The sequence below is a fragment of the Salvelinus fontinalis genome, chromosome 30 (assembly GCF_029448725.1).
Source record: "Salvelinus fontinalis isolate EN_2023a chromosome 30, ASM2944872v1, whole genome shotgun sequence".
Taxonomy (NCBI): domain Eukaryota; kingdom Metazoa; phylum Chordata; class Actinopteri; order Salmoniformes; family Salmonidae; genus Salvelinus; species Salvelinus fontinalis.
Window position 1 is genome coordinate 20,099,024 of NC_074694.1, and position 27,795 is coordinate 20,126,818.

At 42.0% G+C, this 27,795-nt stretch overlaps 1 protein-coding gene across 1 annotated transcript; it reads right to left on the reverse strand.

The window, feature by feature from the left end:
* On the reverse strand, positions 1-27,719 carry LOC129828774 (protein phosphatase 1 regulatory subunit 21-like). Its single transcript, XM_055889971.1, has 21 exons — positions 27,386-27,719; positions 25,731-25,799; positions 25,415-25,561; positions 24,931-25,035; positions 21,569-21,733; positions 21,278-21,336; positions 19,807-19,901; positions 17,336-17,388; positions 14,968-15,117; positions 14,079-14,269; positions 13,625-13,761; positions 9,914-10,006; positions 9,529-9,656; positions 7,546-7,698; positions 7,201-7,293; positions 6,721-6,987; positions 5,167-5,202; positions 4,944-5,060; positions 3,751-3,849; positions 3,136-3,264; positions 1-2,355 (listed from the first exon to the last, which is right to left on the reverse strand). The coding sequence occupies exons 1-21, from the start codon at positions 27,437-27,439 to the stop codon at positions 2,323-2,325; spliced, it is 2,373 nt and encodes a 790-aa protein (XP_055745946.1). The 5' UTR covers positions 27,440-27,719; the 3' UTR covers positions 1-2,322.
* Positions 27,720-27,795: the final 76 nt, after the last annotated feature.

Genomic DNA, 27,795 nt, shown 5'->3' on the forward strand with positions numbered 1-27,795 from the left:
CAAAGAATATTGAGCTCTTTATTATTTATTTCATATGTGCAATCTGTTGGTCAGTCAGATTACATTGTTTTACAAGTTTCAGTAGTATAGGGCATGTTGGCAAACCTCTTGAATTCTCATCATATAAAAGATCCAATGGAAGGTATAATAGAGATCTCGTTATTGGTAAACCTGGTGGCTGAACTTAACACGTAAGAACCAATCAAAACCTGTCAGAAGCATCCAAACTCGTCAAAACTAATTTTCGGTCTAAACCGTCCACAGGATAAGATTGTTTTATTTGCCACAATATATATATATATCACTAGAACACACAAGCAAGAAGAGTCCAGAAGTGTGTTAAGTAGGTACAAAATGGAAGAAAATGTTCCAAAACTGGCTGAAACAGCATTTTACTATCTGAACTTTCATTTTCCGTTGATGAAAGTTTTGCTACGGTGTACCCCAATGAACACGACCCTTCTGTTAATTATAAACAGTTTAGAGATGTCATTACACATTTCCAGACAAGGGGTTGACTAGCTTGCCAACATGCCAATAATACAATTGTAAAGTGCCGTACACAAACAGTGATCATCTCACTACAGTTCCAAGAGAGTGGACCTTTCTGCGTGTGTATTGCCTTTCAATAGACATATTTCCAAATACCTCAAACCCAATAATCAAAAAATAAATGCAGGTGAGTGATTGATTACCTTGATGTTTATCTTTTTCATTGATCATCAACCAGTCATTTCATTGGGTCATCATGGAAATTAGACATTTGAAACCATAGAATGAATGTCTTTGTTTTTTAGTATATTACTTTTTAAAAAAGTACACAATACAATACATGTACATTGAATGATTCAAAAGGAGTATTATATTCACAACCCTTTTTCATCAATACATAACATGGGTTTGGAGACTGTGGTGCTACACATACTATGTCCCAAATGGCACCACATTCTCTACATAGTGCATTACTTTTGACCAGGATCCATAGGGCTCTGGTCAAAAGTAACACACTATTTGGGAATAGGGTGCCATTTGGGACGCAAACATAGTTCTCCTCAGTGCACATCCACACTACAGAAACATCACAAACAAACGGTCACCATTTTCTGAACTCTACCTTGGGCCTAGTTCAGAACGGCGCAACATTACAGAACGTTTAGTTCAGATAGAAATATCCTATAGAACAGTTCTGTCATGTTAAAACTGATTGGGGAATCGAGACAGATCTATTCTATGTCACTGCATTTCTATCTGCACCGTTACATTCTTTACATTTCACCTCACGGAATACACCCCTGGACTACTTCCAAAATGGCACACTATTCCCTATATAGTGCACTACTTTTTTTTACCAAAGCCAGTGCACTAAATATGGAATTAGTCTGCCATTGGGACATAGCCCTTGTCTATCTACACCCTCTGGCTAGTAAGGTCATCAATGCTACTTGAGTGTATGGATTCTTCCATCCGTTCTAGAGGATAGATGGGATATCTAGTTAAGGGAATGTGTGTGTGCGTGTCTGTCTTTCAGGCTTTCGGTTAAGCGCGAAGCCTGGGCGTCAGAGGCTAGTGTGTGTAATTAATTGGTCACTCATTCATTCCTTGATTTCATCTGGGGCAGCCCTTCTTCAAACAGAAGACTGTGGTAAACATAACCAACAGTCCCTCACAAATTCTCTCACTGAAACTAAAAACCATCTAATAAAACATGGAAAGATTAAATTATTTTCTGTCCCACTCAAAGCCTGGCACAAAAGTCAAGTCACAGTATTAGACAGACATTCTCTTACATAATGAAAACCCAGTCAGTCAGGCACGCAAACACATTCTCACTCTTTCGTATGATCTCCTCTTCCCACTTAATAGCAATTTGAGTAATACATATTTCTGTCATTGCACAGAGAGAGAGACAGTAACCATAAGGGCTTGGTGGTCTTCATTCCCTGACTTTCGTGAGCATCCATGACCTCGCTAAGATATTTTTTTTCTTCTCCTTATTAATTTTTCCTCTACTTCCCTCAAGCCAAAGGTCAAAGGGTCAAGCAGTTGTCAGTCTGCCCTCTCCGTCACACGTTAGGAAGCACTTTACACAAGTCATTATCTGTGTCAATCAGAAATACACATTAGATAAACTGCTTAAGCAGAGTGGTATCAGAGACACCCCCCCCAATAGCCCACCCTCTGATAGAGGAGAAGTTAACAGGGTCCTCCATCTTGGGGTGCTAGGAAGCTAACAGGACTGTAGTGGGTGGGTTGTCCCATAGTAAAGCTCAGTCCAGGGTGCTCTGCCGATCCAAAATGGAGCAGGTTTCCCAACAGACTTTCCTACCGACTCTTCTTCAGGAGTTTGGAGTTTCCCTGGAAAAGGCAGGAGGGGTTAAGTTACATATAACACATGGTAAACCAAGACTCACAATACATTTTTGAATGAACATTAAAGCGATAACGCAAAAGCAGGAGCACTAGTCCTAGTATCAACACTTCTGTTTTGGTACTGTAAACTGGAGATCGGAATGGCATTTTTTGAATAAGACTGTGGTGTTAGTACGTGACCAGTGATCACTCATGAAAGAAACCACATGAATGCGTCTTGACTTTGAAACATTGTTAGTTCCATTCTAGAGTTTCACTCACAGCTAATCATGTCATCGGTTTATTTCTTTACACTTGGATTGTATTCAGGTTGAATAGGCTTGTGGTGGCTGCCAAGTGCTGACATTCACACACAATAGCTTGGGTTGATGAAATCCATACCCTCAGAACGTATACACACACCTCATCTCTGAAGTGTTTTAAGAGAAGTGGGTTTTAACAGAAGGCCTCTTCCTCGACTTCAACAGCCTAGCCAAACAGTAATGAATTTCTCAGATGTCAGCCTCTGACTCCAGCAGGTGCTTTTCCTATCAGACCCTGCTGTGCCCTCCTTATCCCCCACCCAGCTCCCCTCAGAATGGATAGTAGTTTGTTACTGGGTTATGTCTGCTTCTCTTGCTGTGTGGGCCAGTGAGTGAAGTGTTTTACTGAACCTTAACTTTAGTCTCAATGAGATCAAATCTGTTTTGCAAGAGACCATATCAATATAGTAGCAGTCGACAAAGAGTATGTAGGAAGTGAGGAATGTGTGAGGGGACTCTATACTTTGCTGCCCAGTTTGAGTGTGTCAATCTCCTCTCTCTGTTTGCTGAGAGTCTCGTTCATGCTGCACAGGTGGTCACTCATCATACTGAGCTGTTCCTTGTAACTCCTCTTGGTCGTGGCCAGTTCATCCTGAAAGACAAGGAACATGTGGCTAAGTAGACAATACTTTTAAATTATTTTAAAAATATATATTTAAAAAATGTCCAACTTAATATTCAAAATCTCCATCAACATCAAAATCTCATCAACATATGTTTTGTAATAAAGAAAATAGAGGAAAATGATAACTTTATCGTCCTCTCTCTACTACAAAACATAGAAACGCTCAATTTTCACATGTTGAGGTGGTGCTGGAACTGAACATGAACATTTAAATTTGTATATTTGTTCAAGGTTAAAGTTAATTTGCCATGTTTACTGAATACATGGGAATCCTACTTTCTAAATACAAATTAAAAAAGCAAAAAAAGGTCAGAACAAATACATAAACAAATATACATAATAAACAACAAATACATAATAAACAACAAATATCAATGTAATAAATTATAAAGCTGATTGGATCTGGGATATGCTGGTTTCTTTAAGTCAGGCAGTTAGACAACAGATGTTTACCTGGAGACGTGTGATGTTCTGATTGGCCAGTTTGACCTCCTCCGTCAAAGTCTCCCGTGACTTCTCTGCGATAGCCAGACGCTTGGCCAGGGCTCGACACTGAGGGTGGGAAGTTACAACACAGGAGATAGAGAATAAACAAACCTACAAAATATAACATATCCACAGATGATCACTTCAACTAATGGGAAGTCACAAAATGGGATGCTCTTCATTAAAACTATTTAAATATAGGCCTACATGATGTCTGGGTTTGAACTGAACAGACCCTGCTACAGTAAAGTGTGACTTTGAGGGAGATTCTAAGTCACTACTTCCAGTTCCCCATCTGTCAGGGGGAATCATACTGCCGTGATGCATAGCACGGAGGGTTGACATGTGGCAGTAAGTCAATACTACATACTAACGCCACATGGCTATCTTTAGATTTGGCTAACTATAGCATAACAACTTATTTCATGCCAATGTAGATGCATGTATATAAAAAATATATTTTTAAAAAGAGTAACAATTCTAGATTAGACAACTAAAATATATATCCTAGTGTAGTTCTGGAACAGGGAACACCAGTGTAATGTATGATTTTAACGTATGATCTCTGTAATTGCAAACAAAGGTTTCTGTACCAAATATTAAGTTCTGCTGTTCTGATGTATCAAATACTTGTCATGCAATAAAATGTATATGAATTACTTAAAAATCAGACAGTGATTTTCTGGATTTTTGTTTTAGATTCCGTCTCTCACAGTTGAAGTGTACCTATGATAAGAATTACAGACCTCTACATGCTTTGTAAGTAGGAAAACCTGCAAAATCATCAGTGTATCAAATACTTGTTCTCCCCACTGTGTGTGTGTATATATATAAACTTGTTTTTTCTTTGTCATTATGAGGTATTGTGTGTAGATTTGAAGGGGAAAATGTACTTTACAATAAGGCTGTAACTTAGTCAAGGGGTCTGAATGCACTGTATGTATTAGAGGAAGGAAGACGTGAGGGGAAATAGTTGAGTGACTGTACAACTAGTAAGTTAGTCTTCTGTATAGCAGCGTCTAAATTGAGCGCACATGTGACTTTGTTCTCCATATCTCTCCCCAGTATCCACCAACAAAATAAGAGCTACACATCCTTTTACATTCAATAGGAAATAAGAGTTCTGTGTTTATGAATGGGAAGTAGATCCAGTATCTCACCTCAGCATGGAAGTTAACAGCCTTGCTGTCAGAGACCTGTAGCTGTGTGGTGAGCTCTCCTACTCTGGCCATGTAGTGGGTCTTAATCAGCTGTTCTCTGGACTCCTCGTCTCCCACCTGTAAGCATACAGAGAGGACAACAACTTTACATGAAATTGCTCTTATACCTGTGTTGTAATTACACTAGGAATAGTTGGGTCAAGAAGAACAAGACAAAACTTACTTCCTCGTTGGTAGGAGTTGTGGTTAACATGCCAACCTGATGAGATGAAAAACACAAACACAGTTAGATACTCATTCCCTATGAGAATTGAGAAAGCTATAAAAATGTAACCAAGCCTGGTCCCAGATCAGTTTCTGTCATCTTGCCAACTGCTATGGTCATTTTTGGCTATACAGCACAAACAGATCTGGGCCCAGGCAAATAAAACCCACTGAAATTAAATAAAACACTACAGGCCCCTAATGGTATCTGAAATTGGACCTGCAAGGAATTAAATTTATAGAAGCCTGTGAATGAAGAGTTTAGCTGGTTGTTAATGACAACCGTGTCCAGTTAGTGACTAGCATGGTGCTAGCCTGTTCCCAGATCTGTTTGTGCGGTCTTGACAACTACCATAGGACAACACCAATAGATCTGGGACCAGATTAAGTGGGTGTATCCTGGACCTTGAGTATGCTATTAAAATACAGGCATTATGAAACAAGGAAGCTGGTGCCTCCCAATAATATTTATTTTCTCATGAAGTGAGAAATGAACTCTCCTTCACTACTAGGGCTCCAGAGTGGCGCAGCGGTCTAAGGCACTGCATCTCAGTGATAGAGGCGTCACTACAGACCCTGGTTCAATTCCAGGCTGTATCACAACCGGCCATGATTGGGAGTCCCATAGTGCGGTGCACAATTGGCCCAGCGTTGTCTGGGTTAGGCCGTCATTGTAAATAAGAATTTGTTCTTAATTGATTTGCCTAGTTAAATAAAGGTTAAATCCCCCAAAAAATAAAAAATAATTTAAAGCATTGAATTTGTGGAGGCATGGGCTAGAGGGAGTTTCCAGCATATTCCTTATACCCATCATTTACTTTCAAATCAGTGAAGGGAAATGAACAAGTGCACACATTGGGCCAAAGGAGAGCCCGGGTGGCGCAGTGGTCTAGGGCACTGCATCGCAGTGCTAGCTGCGCCACCAGAGTCTCTGGGTTCACGCCCAGGCTCTGTCGCAGCCGGCCGCAACCGGGAGGTGAGGTCCGTGGGGCGAAGCACAATTGGCATAGCGTCGTCCGGGTTAGGGGTTAGGGAGGGATTGGCCGGTAGGGATATCCTTGTCTCAGTATGTAAAAAAAAATGTAATAAAATGTATGCACTCTACTGTAAGTCGCTCTGGATAAGAGCGTCTGCTAAATGACTAAAATGTAAATGTAGGAGAGATAATTGGAACTTAACCAGACACTGATAACACAACCGCCTTCACTGAAGCCAAAACACTCAAACGCATGTTACGGCTGCTCCCACGAGGATGTGTCTGACTCATTTCGTGGGAAAGGGGAGGGTTGCAAAGGGAGGAATGATGTCCCTAGATTTAATCTTACATCATGCCAGTCTCACACAACTGCAAAGTAGTATTGTTAAGCATGAGGATGAAGACCAATTCAATCCCTGTCGAAGAAATATAAGGTCGCAAAATTCCAGAAAGTTTCCAAAAGTTACCAGTTTTCCTGAAATCCCTTTGAGGATTCTTGCAACCGTAAAGAAAAAACAAGAGTGAAGATGCATCTACCAGACTGTTGCTTAGCATTGTCTCCTTCCCTGCTCCTCTCTCCTCCACCTCTCCGTCCTCCAGGCTGGTGAGAGCTGGGCTGCCCGGGGCCTGGCCCAGGGAGTGGGCTGGGCTGCCTCCTCCTCCCAGGGCAGAGGACAGCTGTGTCTCCAGGTCATGGATGCGTTGGCTCTCCTTCTCCAGCCTCACCCTGCCCAGCTGGGCCTCCAGCAACCAGTGCTCCTTCTCCTGCTCCAGACGAGCAATCTTCTCCTGGCTCGCCACCACCTGGGGTGATAGAGGAGAGGACACAGAGGAGAGGACACAGTGAGGAGAGGTGGAAAGAAGAGGAGCGAGTTGGTAAGAGGACTATACTTCCCTAACACACTTACCTAGTCAGTAACCAAATGGGTTACCTTGAGCATTATAAAGAGTCAGACGTGTGTCCTGACAGACTGGAGGGTAGAAGGGAAGAGAGAAGCGTGGAAATACAAACAATACCTGTTGTGTGAGTCCCTCTCTGCTCTCTGTAGAGCTAGTTAGAACACGGCGGTGCAACAGGGCCTCTCTGTATGGAACGGACTCTGGTCTGGGCTGGATACACAGACAGGACAGGAGTCAAATACACACTGTTATACTGAACCACAACATCTTTTTAAGGGGATGTTCCACTGTTTGCTTTAGGCAGCCTGGATTGGCGTGCCAGATGGGGCAGGATTTACACTTTTAAGACTATTTTATTGGTTCTATTTTGCTAGGCAAGCTTAATTGAACACAGCTGAATGAGGTTTAAATAGTATTTTAACCCAGGGCTGTGAAGGTGACATGACCAGCAAAGCTACTGACCTTTCTGATGGCATGCATGTAGTCAGAGGCCTTCTTCTTGTTACCCAGCATGCTCTCTGCCTGCAGGGGGTTGAGTGCCCCGGCCCCTCCTCTTGGACTGTAGCCTGTGGAAGACGTGAAGAAATCCAGGTTGTTGCTGAAGAACGTCGCAATCTGTAGAAAAAACAGTACAGAATCAATATTATGGTAAGACTTACCATCCAGGTATAGACACTAATTCTTTATCATTTGTTTTAAGGAAGTATAAGCTTTTATAATGTCTTCTTATAAACAGTATTGGTGAGTCATATAAATGGTCTTCTATGCCTATATGTTGTAGTCCACACCGCTATTTCAATATCACGGTGCAACAATGTCATTGAATATACGTTTTCAATCTATCAATATTATATACGCTTCAATATGAGGGTGAAACAGGTGCAATTAAATAAACAAACTAATGTGAAAGGAGTTTATAAAATCTTTTGTCATGATCACTTCACTATACACACACTTAAACAAACCCACAACACCAAGTCAAACTTTCCTATACACACTTATCCTACACAACTATGTCACTGTTCCTTTAAGTAGGTCAGTGTGTGGGATTGACAGAAAACAGACACAGATTTCTAATACACTCCCACTACAACTTTTAATTATATGACGAGTGCCTTGCTCCTCCTTGTTTTTGTTGTTTTACACTAACACTACTGTTAACCGAGTTCGTTTTACATTTTTTTACATGGCCCGGTGGCCTGGGTGGGTGGAGTTTGCACATTTTAGACCATTCCATTGTTCCTTAAGTGAAATCTCCAACCACCTGGGGCACCTGGCCATTCAAAACAACTGGCCTACTCAGATCACCTCATAGTAAACATCCTTCCTTCAGAACTCTGCAGCCAGCCCAGAGCATTCCATCCCTGTTCCTCCACAACATAGAACAGCAGTCCATCTCTCATACCTCAAACAAACAGTCAGTCTGTGTCTGGTGCATTCATCAGCCAGGCAACAGTAGAGACTAAAAACATGCCTCTTTACTATTATAACTATAATACCAAAAAATAAGCAGTATGGTTATTGCAGTTATAACAGTAACATATCTACCTCCTCTACATACAATCAGTTGGTACGGTCGTGGTTTCAATTCCCGCAAGGCTCTCATACGTATAGTACAAACGTATCCACTCACTGTACCGTCTGTTTCAAAGTCCCCATCCCCCACCGGGGTACACAGCTGTAATGCTCTGATATGGTGCGGATCTGTGAAAAAAAATCACTTCTGCCCCAACTAAGCCCTCCCTTCTTATTAGTGGTCATGTATGTAAACGACCAATCCTCACGGTTGATGAGCCAGATACCAAGGCAGTTGCTACTATTGCTTAAACTCATCATATGTAATGAAAACAGCAAAAATAGGGACCACAATGGAAATAAGTCCAATGTCATTGACTATTCCTGGGAACAAATAATATATAAAAACTTCTTATTTTTTACTGACAAATCTATCAATATTTTTTCATGTTACCCAACCTATGAAACTGTGCTAATGTGAGAATGCCAACCAAAACAACAGCGGCTCTGTCAGTGTGCTTGTTTGCTGGGGCCAGTTGTCTCCATTTAGACACAAATGTTGTGGTAACAGATTGGGCCAGGAATTGCCAGGGAACTCACGATACGATATTATCACCATACTTATGTGCCGATACAATATGTATTGCGATTTGATGTTCCAAACATATTGCTCATTATACGTCTGCTGCAGAGACAAGATAAAATGTATTTTGATCAGTCATGGAAATAAGAGCTGAAAACATGTTGGCTCACTATTTAAAAATAAGATGGAGAACAAGCTATAGGATGATTTTTTTTATTTTTATAAAATGGACAGCCGAATTGATAGAATATCATCCCAAAATAATATTGTGATATGTAACTGCATCCATTTTTCCCCCCCAATCACGAATACATACCCAATGTTTCTATAGCGGTAAATGGTCCTACCTTGCCGGTGCTGCTGGTGAGGGAGCCCAGGGAAGCCAGCAGACACTCATTAGTAGTGCGGAGCTTCTGAGTGATTGTAGACAACTCCTGTTCCAGACTGGCCTTCTGGCTGTAATGAGTAGACATCTCTGTGGACAGAGGGACTTAGCTTATACATACAAAATAATCTCCACACACACAGGAAGGAGACCAACAGTTAAAGGATGGAACAGGGGGCTTACACTGTTATTGGTTCCATTTTATTTGAAGCCTGCAGGTATATTGCTTTATAACAGTTAAGCTTAGACATCTCTACAGAACACAGAGGAAGGACAGAGTGGCTTGAACATTAGTCTAGTCTATAAAAACAGACAAAATAACATTTTCTAGTAAAAAAAGGTTTCACCTTTGACCGCATCGTGAAGGCTGTGTAGACAGGCAGCTAGCTGGGTGAAGACAGCAGAGGAACTGCTCTGGGGCATGGAGTCCTGTCGAACACCTGGAAAACAATTGCACACATGATTTTCCTCAAGTCCCACACTACTCACTAGTAAGGCCAGTAAGCTAACATTTATTCATTTTTTATTTAACTAGGCAAGTCAGTCTCCCGAGTGGTGCAGTGCTAGCTGTGCCACTAGAGATCCTGGTTCGACTCCAGGCTCTGTCGCAGCCGGCCCAATTGGCCCAGCGTCGTCCGGGTTAGGGGAGGGTTTGGCCGGCAGGGATATTCCTGTCCCATCAGGCACCAGCGACTCCTGTGGCGGGCCGGGCACAATGCACACTGACACGGTCGCCAGGTGTACGGTGTTTCCTCCAACACATTGGTGCGGCTGGCTTCCGGGTTAAGCGGGCGTCGTGTCAAGAAGCAGTAAGGCTTGGCTGGGTTGTTTCGGAGGAAGCATGGCTCTCGACCTTCACCTCTCCCGAGTCCGTAAGGGAGTTGCAGCAATGGGACAGGACTGTAACTACCAAATTGGATAACACAAAATTGGGGAGAAAAAGGGGTTAAAAAAAATGTAATAAGTCAAATAAACTAGGCAAGTCAGTTAAGAACAAATTATTAGTTACAATGATGGCCAAACCCTCCCCTAACCAGGACAACCCTGGGCCAATTGCGTGCCACCCTATGGGACTCCCGATCACGGCCGGTTGTGATACAGCCCAGGATCTATAGTGACGTCTCTAGCACTGTGATGCCTCAGAAATAGAACTCCTGAGTGGCACAGCGGTCCCTCTCTCTCCTCACTAGGTAAAGCCAGTAGGCTGATATACACTGACTGTACAAAACATTACTCTTTCCATATCATAGACTGACCAGGTGAAAGCTATGATCCCTTATTGATGTCTCTTGTTCAATCCACTTCAAAATCAGTGTAGATGAAGGGGAGGAGACAGGTTAAATGAGGATTTAAGGCTTGAGACAATTGAGACTTGGATTGTGGATGTGTGCCATTCAGAGGGTGAATGGGGAAGACGAAAGATTTAAGTGCCTTTGAACGGGGTATGGTAGTAGGTGCCAGGTGCACCGGTTTCAGTGTGTCATGAACAGTTTCTTGTATGTATCAAGAACAGACCACCACCAAAAGGATATCCAGCCAACTTGACACAACTGTGGGAAGCATTGGGGTCAACATGGGCCAGCATCCCTGTGGAATGCTTTCGACACCTTGTAGATTCCATGCCTCGACGAATTGAGGCTGTTCTGAGGGCAAAAAGGGGTGCAACTTTTACACTCAGTGTAACTCACTAGGTAAGGCCAGTAGGCTGATGGTAATCAAAGATGATCTACAGTACCTTCAGAAAGTATTCCTAACCCTAACCCTTGACTTTCTCAACATCTTGTTGTGTTACAGCCTGAATTTAAAATGGATTACATTTTGATTGTCACTGGCTTACACACAATAATACCACATAATGTCAAAGTGGAAATGTTCACAAATTAATAAAAAATTTAAATCTGAAATGTCTTGAGTCAATTACTATTCAACCCCTTTGTTATGAAAAAATAAATTAAAAAAATGTGCTCAACAAGTCACATAAGTTGCATGGTCTCACTCTGTGTGCAATAATAGTGTTTAACAGGATTTTTTAAATGACTACCCCTCTCTAACCCACACATTCAGATAATTGTAAGGTCCCGCAGTCCAGTAGTGAATTTCAAACACAGATTCAACCAGACCAGGGAGGTTTTCCAATGCCTTGCAAAGAAGGGCACCTATTGGTAGATGGGTAATATCCCTTTGAGCATGGTGACGTAATTAATTACACCATGGATGGTGTATCAATACACCCAGTCACTACAAAAGATACAGGTGTCCTTCCTAACTCAGTTGCCGGAAAATAAGAAAACCGCTCAGGGATTTCGTCATGAGGCCAATGGTGACTTTAAAACAGTTACAGAATATAATGGCTGTGACAGGAGAAAACTGAGGATGGATCAACATTGTAGTTACTCCACAATACTAACCTAAATTACAGAGTGAACAGAAGGAAGCCTGTACAGAATAAAAATATTCCAAAAACACAAACCCTGTTTGCCACAAGGCACTAAAGTAATACTGCAAAAAATGTGGCAAAGCAATTCACTTTATGTCCTGAACACACCACTCTCCATATTTGTCAGCATTGTGGTGGCTGCGTCATATGGGTAATTGAGTATGCTTGTAATCATTAAGGACTGAGGAGTAAAATCCTAGAGGAAAACCTGATTCAGTCTGCTTCCAACAAGACACTGGGAGATTAATTCACCTTTTAGAAGAACAATAACCTAAAACATAATGCCAAATACACACTGGAGTTGCTTACCAAGAAGACAGTGAATGTTCCTGAGTTACAGGTTTGACTTAAAATTGCTTGAAAATCTATGGCAAGACTTGCAAATGGTTGTCTAGCAGTGATCAACAACCAAATTAGACAGCTTGAAGAATTTTGAAAATAATAAAATTGGTAAATATTGGACAATCCAGGTGTTCAAAGCTCTTAAGAGACTTACGCAGAAAGACTGTTGTAATCACTGCCATAGTAGACTATAACATGTATTGACTCTGTGGGGTGAATACTCTGTAATTATGGTGTATTGTGTGTAGATGGGTGAGGAAAGAAAATTTAATACATTTTGAATTCAGGCTGTAACAACAAAATGTAGAATAAGTCAAGGGGCATGAATACTTTCTGAAGGCACGACATTGACAAGATATTTGACCGTCTGCTCTACCAATGAGAATAAATGTCCGCAAAGGCAGGAGGGAGCAGACAGGAACATTCTAGATAATGAGAGGGCAGATATGCATGTGAACATGCACAACCCCAATATAAAATATTTTTCTCAAAGTTGCTGGGATGTCACATGCATCCTCTTATATCAGTACATTCGTAACAACTTCTAGTCTACCAAATAAGCCTTGCTTAACAAATTAACAAAATTCAACACACTTCTAGGCTTGAGTGGTATACCGGGGTATTTTCAAAAAACGACTGATATTCAAAACCATCCCCCAAATATTTTTGTTTCTTTTTCATTCATAAAATTCTATTGAGCCAGTCACATGATATGTTTGTTTTCAAAGATCACATGGAGCAAAGTGATGTTTCAAACTTACGTTTTGTGATACGATGTCCACTGTTGAGCAGCACAAGTGGTGATCAAGTTCCACTTGAAATTCCCTACTAAATATCTTATAAATATAAGTTAAATATCTAAATGCCAAATACATTTTCTCCAGCTCAGGGCTCCAGCTATGCGTTTGGTTTGATAACTTGCTAGCCATAGGTGGTTAGTGTGCAAGTTCAAGCTTCTTGGTTACAGCAAACGATCAATCCCCTCCTGGATAAAGTGTGAGTAGCCTTTTGAGACATTTGTATAACTTTATGAGTTGGGTTGTCTGTACTTGCATTTAGTTTATGTTCGCTTGTGCTTGTTAGCATTTAGTTAGCATCCAATCTAGGAATTCGCTAGTACTTTGTTAGCATGATACGGTATGAAGGTATGGAAATCCACCCAACCCTAACACCCTCCATACAAAAAAAATCCCACACTTGGTCTGCTTCATGCTTTATTCTTGCGTGGACTGATTTTGGCGCAGAGTCAGCCCTCTCACTTCTCTTTATGTTAACTCACTAGGTAAGGCCAGAAGGCTGATGTAGCTGTGTAGTTTGTCGAACAAAGAAGTTATTCTCTTCATGTCACTCTGCAGCTCCTGGTTCTTCGAGGTGAGAGAGGAGGTACACAGAGGAGTCCCGCACTCTTCCTCCAGACTGGTGAGGAGAAGAGAGGAGGAGAGGGTGAGACACATCGGCTGCAGTTACACAGGCAGCCCAATTCTGATATTTTCTTTTGACCAATTATCTGATGTGATTGGTCAAAAGACCAGTTAGTAGAAAAAAAATATCAGAATTGGGCTGCCTGTGTAAACGCAGCCATAGAGAAACACACACTCTTAGAGGTGAGGGCTCAGGTACAGAGAGGGGCCGTACTCTTCCTCCAGGTTGGGGAGGAGAAGAAGAAGGGGATAGGGAGGAACACACACACACGCATGCATATAGTACACACACCTAATGTAATGAGTAATGACCTTTTGAGCTGGTATGGTAGAATCTTCTGCAGAAAGTGGGTGTAGGAAGTGAAGTGATCGGCAAAGTCCTTGAGTTTCCCCACAGTCTCCAGCACTGTTACTGTGTTCTCTGTGATGCTCTGGTGTAGTTGCACTAGTCCTTCCTCCAGGGGGCGCACATAGGCTGCATTCTCATGTAGATACTGGGAGAACTGGGGAGAAGATTGCAGAAGACAGTTCATCTTACCTACTTCAGCCAAAATCACTTATTGTATGTCACTATGGATAAAAGCAGGGGTGTCAAACTCATTCCACGGAGGGCTGAGTGTCTGCAGGTTTTTGGTTTTGCTTTCAATTCAGCCCTAGACAACCCGATGAGGCGAGTGCCTTACTAATTACTAATTATCCAATCGTATGTCACGTGCCGAATACAACACCTTACCATGAAATGCTTACTTACAAGCCCTTAACCAACAATGCAGTTCAAGAAAGAGTTAAAATATATACTAAATAAACTAAAGTAAAAAATTTAATAAAAAGTAACAAAATAACAATAGCGAGGCAATTGATCAATTGCTCAAGGCTTGGGGGGTAGAAGCTGTTAAGGAACCTTTTGGACCTAGACATGGCGCTCTGGTACCGCTTGCCATGCGGTAGCAGAGAGAATAGTCTGACTTGGTTGACTGGAGTCTGACAATTTTTTGGGGCCTTCCTCTGACACCGCCTAGTATATAGGACTAATTAGTGACCTTTAATTCATCAACCAAGTACAAGGGAGGAGCGAAAACCCACAGACACTCAGCCCTCTGGAATGAGTTTGACACATATGGATAAGAGCATCTGCTAAATGACTAAAACAGGATGTCAGAGCATAGACTGTGTGTGGGTGTGTATCCCTGTATTTCCTGACCTTCTGGTTGAGTGGTGAGATGGGTTCGATAGAGGAGTCTAGAGGGTAGATGTGTACCCTCTGCTCTGTGTAGGAGTGGAAGTTTAACAGAGCAGCCACTATGTCCTGGACGAAGCCTAAGGCCTGACCAGCCACGTCTCGGGCCTTCAACTGGAGGACAGGAAAAGGACAAATTAGTACCAAAACTCTGGACCACATATCTACAATGACAACGTATGATGGAGCCCTAACTGTTCTATAAAATATGAGGAAAGAAACAAACAATAATACAGGATCATGCTATAGTTCAGGGTTCCCCAACTAGTGGCCCGTGATTTTATTTGGCTCCCCAAGTTCTCTTAGCAAAAACATTTTGGGACACAAGACTGTAAAAACACCAGCAAATTAGTTCCAAGTGATTTTAATTTGGGAAAATCAGTTCCAAAGTATTCCTACACACAATAGAGATATGTGGTCTGGGCCTGAAATTAACCTTTTGGTCCACCAGCCACTGTGGCAGGCACATTTCTTTTTACAAATAAAAAAAGTAAATAAACATACTGTGTATATACAGTGCCTTCGGGAAGTATTCAGAGCTCTAGAGTTCCTCTGTGGAGATGGGAGAACCTTCCAGAAGGACAACCACCTCTGCAGCACTCCACCAATTAGCCCTTTATGGTAGAGTGGCCAGACCGAAGCCACTCCTCAGTAAAAAGGCACATGACAGCCCGCTTGGAGTTTACCAAAAGGCACCTAGAGACTCTCAGACTATGAGAAAGAAGATTCTCTGGTCTGATGAAACCAAGATTGAACTCTTTGGCCTGAATGCCAAGCATCACGTCTGGAGGAAACCTGGCACCATCCCTACGGTGAAGCATGGTGGCAGCATCATGTGGCGATATTTTCTGTGGCAGGGACTGGGAGACTAGTCAGGATCGAGACGAAGATGAACGAAACAAAGTACAGAGAGATACTTGACGAAAACCTGGTCCAGAGTGCTCAGGACCTAAGACTGGGGTGAAGGTTCACCTTCCAACAGTACAACGACCCTAAGCACACAGCCAAGACAACGCAGGAATGGCTTTGGGACAAGTGTCTGAATGTCCTTGAAAGGCCCAGCCAGAGCCCAGACTTGAACCTGATCGAACATCTCTGGAGACCTGAAAATATGCCCATCCAACCTGACGGAGCTTGAGAGGATCTGCAGAAAAGAATGGGAAAATCTACCTTGTAGCATCATACCCAAGAAGACTCAAGGCAGTAATCGCTGCCAAAGGTGCTTCAACAAAGTACTGAGTAAAGGGTCTGACGTACTTACGTAAATGTAATTTCTTTTCTTTTTTATAAATTTGCAAAAAAATATGTTTTTACTGTTTATGCTTCGTCATCATGGGGTATTGTGTGTAGATTGATGAGGGGGAAAAACAATTCAATCAATTTTAGTATAAGGCTGTAACTTAATGTGGAAAAAGTCAAGGGGTCTGAATACATACATACATACGGGGAAAGGGGGATACCTAGTCAGTTGTACAACTGAATGCCTTCAACTGAAATATGTCTTCAGCACTTAACCCAAACCCTCTGAATCAGAGAGGTGCGGGGGGGGCTGCCATAATCGACATCCACGTCTTCAGCGCCTGGGGAACAGTGGGTTATTTGCCTCGCTCAGAGCAAAACACATTTTTTACCTTGTCAGCTCGGGGATTCGATCCAGCAACCTTTCGGTTACTGGCCCAACGCTCTAACCACTATGGATGAGCATGCTTTGTAATGTTTCTAAAACAATAACTGGATTACTATTAAGAAGTGATGTGGTATATTGCTCAATATTAGAAACATTTTTGTGACCCGAATATTTTAAACAAAATATCACAGATGAGACATTTTTTCAACTGCTTAGTGACAGTGTGCCTGTGTGAGCTAGAGAATGTCTTCGCTAGAAGTTGAAGCAAAGTCCAACATTGAAAAACAACCTAGCTTGTAAACAAAACAATGTAAATAGTCAAGAAACACGAGGACAAAGTCTCACTAGTTGACTTTAGTAAGTTAGACCAACTTGTATGCCTGTGTGCAGTGCTTCTAAAAATGTATCTTCAGCACTTAAATCACACTGCTCACTGCTCCCCAGCCAGGCATTGTTGATGCTCATTGCGCGTTGTGGGATATATATTGTAGAATTCATAGTTCAACCCGCATTTGGCGGGTGTTAATGTCAAACCTTGTAAGCAAGGTTTAAAATTTATATTGTATTTTTACAATATATCAGTTTCGGCTTCTTACGATCAATTTGCAGTCTACAAATGATTTGTAATGATGTTCTGGCCCGACCATCCACTCAAGAAAAAAATGTAATCTAGTTGATGATGCCTCCTATAGGACTTCCTCTCACCTGGTGTCTTCTGTTGTGTGGTGGAACGTTGAGACTGTTGTAGTCACTGAATTCTGGAGAAAAAGGGAGGGAAATTTAAAGGAGAGGTTGCGAGCAACGGCTCGCCAAACTACCTTCAAACTGCACGCAGAGACATACAAATGGTATCCATGAGTTCATCTGACTCTGGGTGCTTAATTGCCAAAATCTCACACTATGCCTTTAAAGCGCCGAATGATGGCATGTCTTAGCGCTGTCCTTCATATAGCATGAAAACCATCTGAGGAGGAAAACAGGGCTCTAGTGGCATGACACACATTACACAGTGCTTCACTTTTCCTCCTCTTACAGCGTCAGTGAGATATGATATTGAATTATGTTCCTTAGTAGAGGTCGACCGATTAATCGGAATGGAAGATTAATTAGGGCCGATTTCAAGTTTTCATAACAATCGGTAATCTGTATTTTTGGACAATCTGTATTTTATTTTTATTTTTTTTACACCTTAACTGACTTGCCTAGTTAAATAAAGAACACATTCTTATTTTCAATAACGGCCTAGGAACGGTGGGTTAACTGCCTTGTTCAGGGGCAGAACGACAGATTTTTACCTTGTCAGCTCGGGGATTTGTTTTTGCAACCTTCCAGTTAGTAGTCCAACACTAACCACCTGCCTTACATTGCACTCCACGAGGAGCCTGCGTAGCAGGCTGACTACATGTTACGCGAGAGCAGCAAGAAGCCAAGGTAAGTTGCTAGCTAGCATTAAACTTATCTTATAAAAAACAATCAATCTTAACATAATCACTAGTTAAACTAGTAATATCATCAACCATGTGTAGTTATCTAGCGTGTCCTGCGTTGCATATAATCGATGCGGTGCCTGTTAATTTCTCATCAATCACAGCCTACTTCGACAAATGGGTGATGATTTAACAAGCGCATTTGCGAAAAAAGCACTGTAGTTAGACCAATGTACCTAACCATAAACATCAATGCCTTTCTTTAAAAACAATGCACAAGTATATATTTTTAAACCTGCATATTTAGTTAATATTGCCTGCTAACATTAATTTCTTATAACTAGGGAAATTGTGTCACTTCTCTTGCGTTCCGTGCAAGCAGTCAGGGTATATGCAGCAGTTTGGGCCGCCTGGCTCATTGCGAACTGTGTGAAGTCCATTTATTCCTAACAAAGGCCGTAATTAATTTGCCAGAATTGTACATGATTATGACATAACATTGAAGGTTGTGCAATGTAACAGCAATATTTAGACTTAGGGATGCCACCCGTTAGATAAAATACGGAATGGTTCCTTAATGACCAAAGGCTCGTATTTCAGTGTGTTATGTTATAATTAAGTCTGATTTGATAGAGCAGTCTGACTGAGCGGTGGTAGGCAGCAGCAGGCTTGTAAGCATTCATTCAAACAGCACTTTCCTGCGTTTGCCAGCACCTCTTCGAATTCTTCAAGCATTGCGCTGTTTATGACTTCAAGCCTATCAACTCCCGAGATTAGGCTGGTGTAACCTATGTGAAATGGCTAGCTAGATAGCGGGGTATGTCCTAATAGCATTTCAAACGTCACTCGCTCTGAGACTTGGAGTGGTTGTTCCCCTTGCTCTGCATGGGTAACGCTGCTTCGAGGGTGGCTGTTGTCAATGTGTTCCTGGTTCGAGCCCAGGTAGGAGCGAGGAGAGGGACGGAAGCTGTACTGTTACACTGGCAATACTAAAGTGCCTATTAGAACATCCAATAGTCAAAGGTATATGAAATACAAATCGTATAGAGAGAAATAGTCCTATAATTCCTATAATAACGACAACCTAAAACTTCTTATCTGGGAATATTGAAGACTCATGTTAAAAAGGAACCACCAGCTTTCATATGTTCTCATGTTCTGAGCAAGGAACTTAAACGTTAGCTTTCTTACATGGCACATATTGCACTTTTACATGGCACATATTGCACTTTTACCAACACTTTGTTTTGAATTATTTAAACCAAATTGAACATGTTTCATTATTATTTGAGGCTAATTTTATATTGTTGATGTATTATATTAAGTTAAAATAAATGTTTATTCAGTATTGTTGTAATTGTCATTATTAGAAATACATTTTTACATTTAAAAAATATATATATAATAAATAAAAATCGTCCGATTAATCGGTATTGGCATTTTTCAGTCCTCCAATAATCGGTATCGGCGTTGAAAAATCATAAATCGGTCGACCTCTAGTAGATAGTACTGCATACATATATGTGTGGGTGTCATGTCTTAGAATGGGAAGACATGCTCATAGATAAACCATCATCAGTGATGTGTCTACAAGGTTTTGTTCATTAGAGCACACACTGCAACAGAAAATGTATAATGTGCAGTTTCATATTGGACAAATCCAGGTAGTCCCTCACTCTTTCAGTCTGTTTTCTTCCTAATAAACATGATCTGGGTCAGTGAAATGTTGCATAGTGAACTAGTACTCACTGGTGTCGTTGAAAGGCACTTTCTCCTGGATGACAATGCTGCTCTTTTTCACCTGTCTGCTGAGCTCTGACTGACACTTCCTCAACTGCTGCTGACTGGAGAGAAAGGGATGATGGTGAATGACCACTCAGTGACCATAATAAATACTTCCCTATCCGCATTATTACAACTCTCATTATTCCTTCATGTTAACCACAAGTCCTCTACCAGATACATACAATCATTCTCCATGAACAAAACATTAGGATCATTTGCTCTTTCCATGACATAGATTTCACTTGGAGGCACCTGGTCAGCCTATGATCCCTTATTGATGTCACATGTTAAATCCACTTCAAATCTGTGTAGATGGGGCCTCCCGAGTGGCGCAGCAGTCTAAGGCACTGCTAGAAGCATCACTACAGATCTGTGTTTGACCCCGGGCTGTGTCGCAGCCGGCCCCGACCGAGAGACCGATGAGGCGGCGCACATTTGGCCCAGCTTTGTCCGGGTTAGGGGAGGGTTTGGCTGGCTGGGATGATAGTAGGTGCCAGGTGCTCCGGTTTGAGTGTGTAAAAAATTGCAACGGGTTTTTCACGCTCAACAGTTTCCTGTGTGTATCAAGAATGGTCCACCACCCAAAGGACATCCAGCCAACTTAAACTGTGGGAAGCATTTGCGTCCACATGGGCCAGCATCCTTGTGGAATGCTTTGGACATCTTGTAGAGTCCATGCCCCGACGGATTGAGGCTGTTCTGAGGGCAAAAAGCCGTGCAACTCAATATTAGGAAGATTTTGCTAATGTTTTTTAACACTCAGTGTAACTCACTAGGTAACACTAGGCTCACTAGGCTGATGTTAATCAAAGATTATCTACAGGGCCTTCAGAAGGTATTCACACCCTTGACGTTTCCACATTTTGTTGTGTTACAGCCTGAATTTAAAATGGTTTACATTTTGATTGTCACTGGCCTACACACAATGCCCCATAATGTCAAAGTAAAAATGTTCACAAATTAATCAAAAACGAAAATCTGAAATGTCTTGAGTCAATAAGTATCCAACCCCTTTGTTACGGCAAGCCTAAAATACATTCAGGAGTAAAAATGTGCTCAACAAGTCACATAAGTTACATGGTCTCACTCTGTGTGCAATAACTATGTTAACATGATTTTTGAATGACTACCTCTCTGTACCGCACGCATACAGATAATTGTAAGGTCACTCAGTCCAGCAGTGAATTTCAAACACAGCTTTAACCACAAAGACCAGGTTTTCCAATGCCTCGCAAAGAGGTCAACATGGGCCAGCATCCCTGTGGAATGCTTTCAACACCTTGTCGAATCCATGCCCCAACAAATTGAGGCTGTTCTGATGGCAAGAGGATTGCAACTCAATATTTGGAAGGTGATCCTAATGTTTTGTACACTCAGTATATATAGCATGTGTGTATCTAACTGGCACATGTGTAGATTAGAACAAGATATTTACCATTCCTCTGTCCGAGCTCTGCACTCTTTAGCTTCCCTCTCCAGAGTCTGGGATTTCACCTGTAGGAGGACACAGCAAATAGCATCATGTATTACTATTCTATCGTTTACCAATAACAAAAGATTGAGTTTTGCCTTTGTTCAGTCGCTTCCTACTTGCCCTCATCCTCCTTCCAGCCATCTCTCTCGCCATCTCACCTCTAATCAGACCTGGTCACTAACGTCTTTCAATGGTGTCCATGTATTTGATGGTGAGACATCCACTTCTCTCTCCACCTCCCCTCCCGCTCACCTCTAGTCTGGCCTTGTCACTCTGTAGTCTCTCAATAGTGTCCATGTATTTGGAGGTGAGTCCGTCCACTATGGCCTGGTGCTGTTCATGGTCTCTCTCCAGCTCCTCCAACAGGCCCTTCAGCTGAGACTCCTGCTGCCTGTGCTGCTCATCAGCCTCATAGAACTTAGAAGAGAACATAACTTTATTGTCCAACTGAGGATTAAACATTTCTTTGGGCATCACCTTACAAGAATTCTAAAACTATCATTCTCAGACACACATTCTAGAACAGACCAGCACACAAAAACAACTGATCAAATACATTATGTAGTACACATATTCAAGCCAGTAGTCCTTTGGTAAACACTTGCCCATACATACAGTTGAAGTTGGAAGTTTACATACACCTTAGCCAAATACATTTAAACTCAGTTTTTCACAATTCTTGACATTTAATCATAGTAAAAATTCCCTGTTTTAGGTCAGTTAGGATCACCACTTTATTTTAAGAATGTGAAATGTCAGAATAATAGCAAAGAGAATGATTTCCTTCAGCTTTTATTTCTTTCATCACATTCCCAGTGGGTCAGAAGTTTACATACACTCAATTAGTATTTGGTAGCATTGCCTTGAAATTGTAACTTGGGTCAAACACTTCAGGTAGACTTCCACAAGCTTCCCACAATAAGTTGGGTGAATTTTGGCCCATTCCTCCTGACAGATGGTCAGGCCTCCTTGCTCGCACAAGCTTTTTCGGTTCCGCCCACAAATTTTCTATAAGATTGAGGTCAGGGCTTTGTGATAGCCACTCCAATACCTTACCTTTGTTGTCCTTAAGCCATTTTGCCACAACTTTGGAAGTATGCTTGGGGTCATTGTCCATTTGGAAGAACCATTTGCGACCAAGTTTTAACTTCCTGACTGATGTCTTGAGATGCTGCTTCAATATATCCACATAATTTTCTTGCCTCATGATGCCACCTATTTTGTGAAGTGCACCAGTCCCTGCTGCAGAAAAGCACCCCCACAACAAGATGCTGCCACCCCCGTGCTTCACAGTTGGGATGGTGTTCTTCGACTTGCAAGCATCCCCCTTTTTCCTCCAAACACAACAATGTTCATTATGGCCAAACAGTTCTATTTTTGTTTCATCAGACCAGACTACATTCCTCCAAAAAGTATGATCTTTGTCCCATGTGCAGTTGTAAACCGTAGTCTGGCTTTTTTATGGCGGTTTTAGAGCAGTGGCTTCTTCCTTGCTGAGGTGCCTTTCAGGTTATGTCGATATAGGACTCGTTTTACTGTGGATATAGATACTTTTGTACCCGTTTCCTCCAGCATCTTCACAAGGTCCTTTGCTGTTGTTCTGGAATTGATTTGCACTTTTCGAACAAAAGTATGTTCATCTCTAGGAGACAGAATGCGTCTCCTTCCTGAGCGGTATGACGGCTGCGTGGTCCCATGGTGTTTATACTTGCGTACTATTGTTTGTACAGATGAACGTGGTACCTTCAGGCGTTTGGAAATTGCTCCCAAGGATGAAGCACACTTGTGGAGGTCTACAATTTTATTTCTGAGGTCTTTTCTGAGGCTGATTTCTTTTGATTTTCACATGATGTCAAGCACAAAGGCACTGAGTTTGAAGGTAGGCCTTAAAATACATCCACAGGTACACCTCCAATTGACTCAAATGATGTCAATTAGCCTATCAGAAGCTTCTAAAGCCATGACATAATTTTCTGAATTTCTAAGCTGTTTAAAGGCACAGTCAACTTAGTGTATGTGAGTTTCTGACCCACTGGAATTGTGATACAGTGAATTATAAGTGAAACAATCTGTCTGTAAACAATTGTTGGAAAAATTACTTGTGTCATGCACAAAGTAGATGTCCTACCCGACTTGCCAAAACTATAGTTTGTTAACAAGAAATGTGTGGAGTGGTTGAAAAACTAGTTTTAATGGCTCCAACCTAAGTGTGTGTAAAGTTCCGACTTCAACTGTATACAGTGCATTCGGAAAGTATTCAGACCACTTGACTTTCCACATTTTGTTTCGTTACAGCCTTTTTCTAAAATGGATTAGATTGATTAGGGGCAAAAAATATCTACACACAATACCCCATAATGACAAAGTAAAAACATGTTTAGACATTTTAGCAAATGCACATAAAATTGAATAAAATATGAACATAAGTAGGCAGACCTTTTACTCAGTACTTTGTTGAAGCACCTTTGGCAGCGATTACAGCCTCAAATCTTGGGTATGATGCTACAAGCTTGGCACACCTGTATTTGGGGAGTTTCTCCCATTCTTCTCTGCAGATCCTCTCAAGCTCTTGTCAGTTTGGATGGGGTGTGTCGCTACGCAGCTATTTTCAGGTTTCTTAGATGTTTGATCGGGTTCTCCCAGTCCTTGCCGCTGAAAAACATCCCCACAGCATGATGCTGCCACCACATTTCACTGTAGGGATGGTGCCAGGTTTCTTCCAGATGTGATGCTTGGCATTCAGGCCAAAGAGTTCAATCTTGGTTTCATCAGAGCAGAGAATCTTGTTTCTCATGGTCTGAGAGTCCTTTAAGTGCTTTTGGGCAAACTCCAAGTGGGCTGTCATGTGCCTTTTACTGAGAAGTGGCTTCCATCTGGCCACTCTACCATAAAGGCCTGATTAATGGAGTGCTGCAGAGATGGTTGTCCTTCTGGAAGGTTCTCCCATCTCCAAAGAGGAACTTTTGAGCTCTGTTAGAGTGACCATCGGGTTCGTGGTCACCTCCCTGAACAATGCCCTTGTCCCCCAATTGCTCACTTCGGCCGGGCGGTCATCTCTAAGAAGAGTCTCGGTTGTTCCAAACTTCTCCCATTTAAGAATGATGGAGGTCACTATATTCTTGGGGACCTTCAATGCTGCAGACATTTTTTGGTACCCTTCCCCAGATCTGTGCCTCGACACAATCCTGTCTCAGAGCTCTACGGACAATTCCTTTGACCTCATAGCTTGGTTTTTGCTCTGAAATCCACTGTCAACTGTGGGACCTTATATTGACACCTGTGTGCCTTCCAAATCATGTCCTATCAACTGAATTTACCACAGGTGGACTCCAATCTAGATGTAGAAATCTCAAGGATGATAAATGGAAACAGGATGCACCTGACCTCAATTTCAAGTCTCATAACAAAGGGTCTCAATACTTAGGTAAATAAAAAAACTGTATTTGCTTTGTCATTATGGGGTATTGTGTGTAGATTGATTAGGATTCTTTTTTTCTTTTTTTGAACCCATTGTAGAATAAGGCTGTAATGTAACAAAATGTGGAGAAAGGGAAGGGGTCTGAATACTTTCCAAATGCATTGTATACACGTCCATGTCTCAGAGACAGACATACCTGGATGTGAAGCCTCTCGTTCTCCTGGATCTTCTTCTGCAGGTCCTCATCAAACACACTCTGGGTCTGCTGCAAGCCCTGTTGGGAGGGGGAGTCCCCTTTGTTCTGGTGAAGAGAAAGTGTCTGAGATCGACTGCACCAAATCACTGATCGACAAATCACCTTGCATCCCAAATTAATACTCATTATGTGATCGAGATGAGTGATTCTGCACTTTACCTTACTTAAACTGATCTCCTCAAACATGATCAAAGGTAGAAGGAGAGCAAGGTAAGCCTGTCGAACTATGACATGTCTGATTGTGGGGTGCACCCTCCTCCCTGTCTAATATACTGCCATTTTAGCAGTTGCCTTTATCCAAAGCTATAGTCATGCAAGCATACATTTTACGCAGGGGCGGTCCCGGAAATCGTACCCACAATCCGGTCGTTGCAAGAGCCATGCTTTACCAACTGAGCTACAGAGGACCACTGTCTGTCTCTACCTTGCTCTTCTTGCCCTTGGCCTCACTGGCAGCCAGTTCCTCTTGCAGCAGCTCTACTCTCTTAGCCAGCTGCTGGTTCCTGAAGGTGAGACTGTCCATCTCCTGCTCCACCTTCCTCAGGCTCTGTTCTCGCTGCTTCACCTGATCCTGTAGTGTCGGGGTGGAGGAGAAGACGCTCAGTGATTTTAAAGTAAATCACCCAAAATTCCCAGGTTTTTCAGAATTCCTGGTTGGAGGATTCCCTTCCTGATTATTTCCTCCAACCAGGATTGGAATTTTGAAACCCTATTCCAGAGGGGTCTGAATGGTTCTGTACCTTAAGAGAGGTGGAGCTGGCCTGCTCATCTACCACGCCTTTCTTCAAGACCTGGTTCTGTGCCCGGAGCTATGGAGAAATGGGGAGTATAGACACTGAGCTGTAGGTCTACTGCAGACACACCACCTCTAAAGACCAAACTGGCCAAATGTACAGTATTGCCTCGGCCCTTGGCTTCTAAGCAAAGCAACATAGCTATTTTATGGATTTATTTTGTGTGAGACATATTGTTAAATCATAAAATATGGATAACTCCACTACAATGCATGACTGCACTAACATTTCTGAAGGTTGGGTGAATGTTGCTGCTTATTGGGAAACTACACCCCAGATGTAATGGAAAATAGAAATAACAGGATATTGGCCAGCGGGGGGCTGTGGTTTTACAACAGTCAGACAGGACACACCATGCATTCACTGCCTGTCAACTGACACAGTGCGGGTCAGGAGGATGGTTCTTATATTAACCAAAGCTAGTCAGTCTAACTGACATTTATTTTAATAATGCCTAAAAAGGGTTTTTAGGATGGGTACTATTGACATGGATACCAATCCATTTTCTACCTAACGTATGACAGGGGGTTTGAAGAACATGGCTGCCCATGTTTTACTCAGGCTATGTAACATTGTATTGTTTAGAGAAGGGTGGCTTCTGTTCTGGCCTACCATCCTCCCTTTGTCATAAAAGACTAAGACACATTGTGAGTGTCAGCTGACATATCAGGCAGTGACCTAGGCTAAATCATAGAGTGAAGATACCATCCAAAATACTGTTCACTATGAGATTATTTTGATTGATTTACAGCAGTTAGCAACATCCTTTGCTGTACACAGTTCACGTTCATAGTAAACAGTGCAGTAAAGACACCAAATATTGTCTTCGATTATCACAAACACCAATCAACCTATTGATGGCCTGCTCTCTCTACTTGACAATACACCCAGGAGGGTGACACACTAGTGAGTAGTGACACCCTGAAAAGGAACTTGATTGGAAACAGATCGAGCTAAGTAACTAGATACTTTGGACAGCACCTTTTATTTTTTAGGTTGGTGGAGGAGGAATAATGGTTCAGGCTAGGCCCCTTAGTTCCAGTGAAGGGAAATCTTAATGCTAGAGCATACAATGACATTCTAGATGATTCTGTGCTTCCAACTTTTGTGGCAACAGCTTGGGGAAGGCCCTTTCTTGTTTTAGCATGACAATGCCCACGTACACAAAGCGAGGTCCATACAGATTTTTTTTTTTTTTTTTTTGATCAGTGTGGAAGAACTTGACTGGCCTGCACAGAGCCCTGACATCAACTCCATCGAACACCTTTGGGATGAATTGATACACCGACTGCAAACCAGGCCTAATCGCCCAACATCAGTGCCGACCTCACTAATGCTCGTGGCTGAATGGAAGCAAGTCCCGCAGCAATGCTCCAATATCTAGTAGAAAGCCTTCCCAGAAGAGTGGAGGCTGTTATAGCAGCGAAGGGGGGCCCAACTCCATATTAATGCCCATGATTTTGAAATTAGATGTTCGACGAGTAGGTGTCCACATACTTTTGATCATATAGTGTACCTTGCACGTTAGTTAGAATGAATCAGCGATCGGATTAATTAGCCAAGAACTGTGGCTAACGATAGAGCAACAAATAACTGCTTACCTTTGAATACTCCAGGGCCAATTTGGTGTATTTCCCTTGCAGGTCTGCAGCCATTGCTTTAGGAAAAAATAAAGCTAGTTAGCTGGATAACCAATATGTCATGGAATAGTTAGCTAACACGAGAAAATAAACTGGCTAGTTACTGTAGCGCAGGTACACTGACTAGTTAGCTTGCCGTTTCTTTATCTGAATGACAGTTGGTGCAAGTGACTGATAAACAGTTTCATGCAATGTAGGAAGGGGAGGGAAGCTATTCTATCATCTGATTGAGTGGTAAAGCCGGACGTTATTCAGCTAGCTAGTAAGCTAACGTCCTAGCAACAATAAAAAAGAACTTCCGGGTCAGTACATTTTCCAAATAAAAGTCCTCCACGTAATAGTAGAAAAGCGTCAATAAATGGTATATTTTA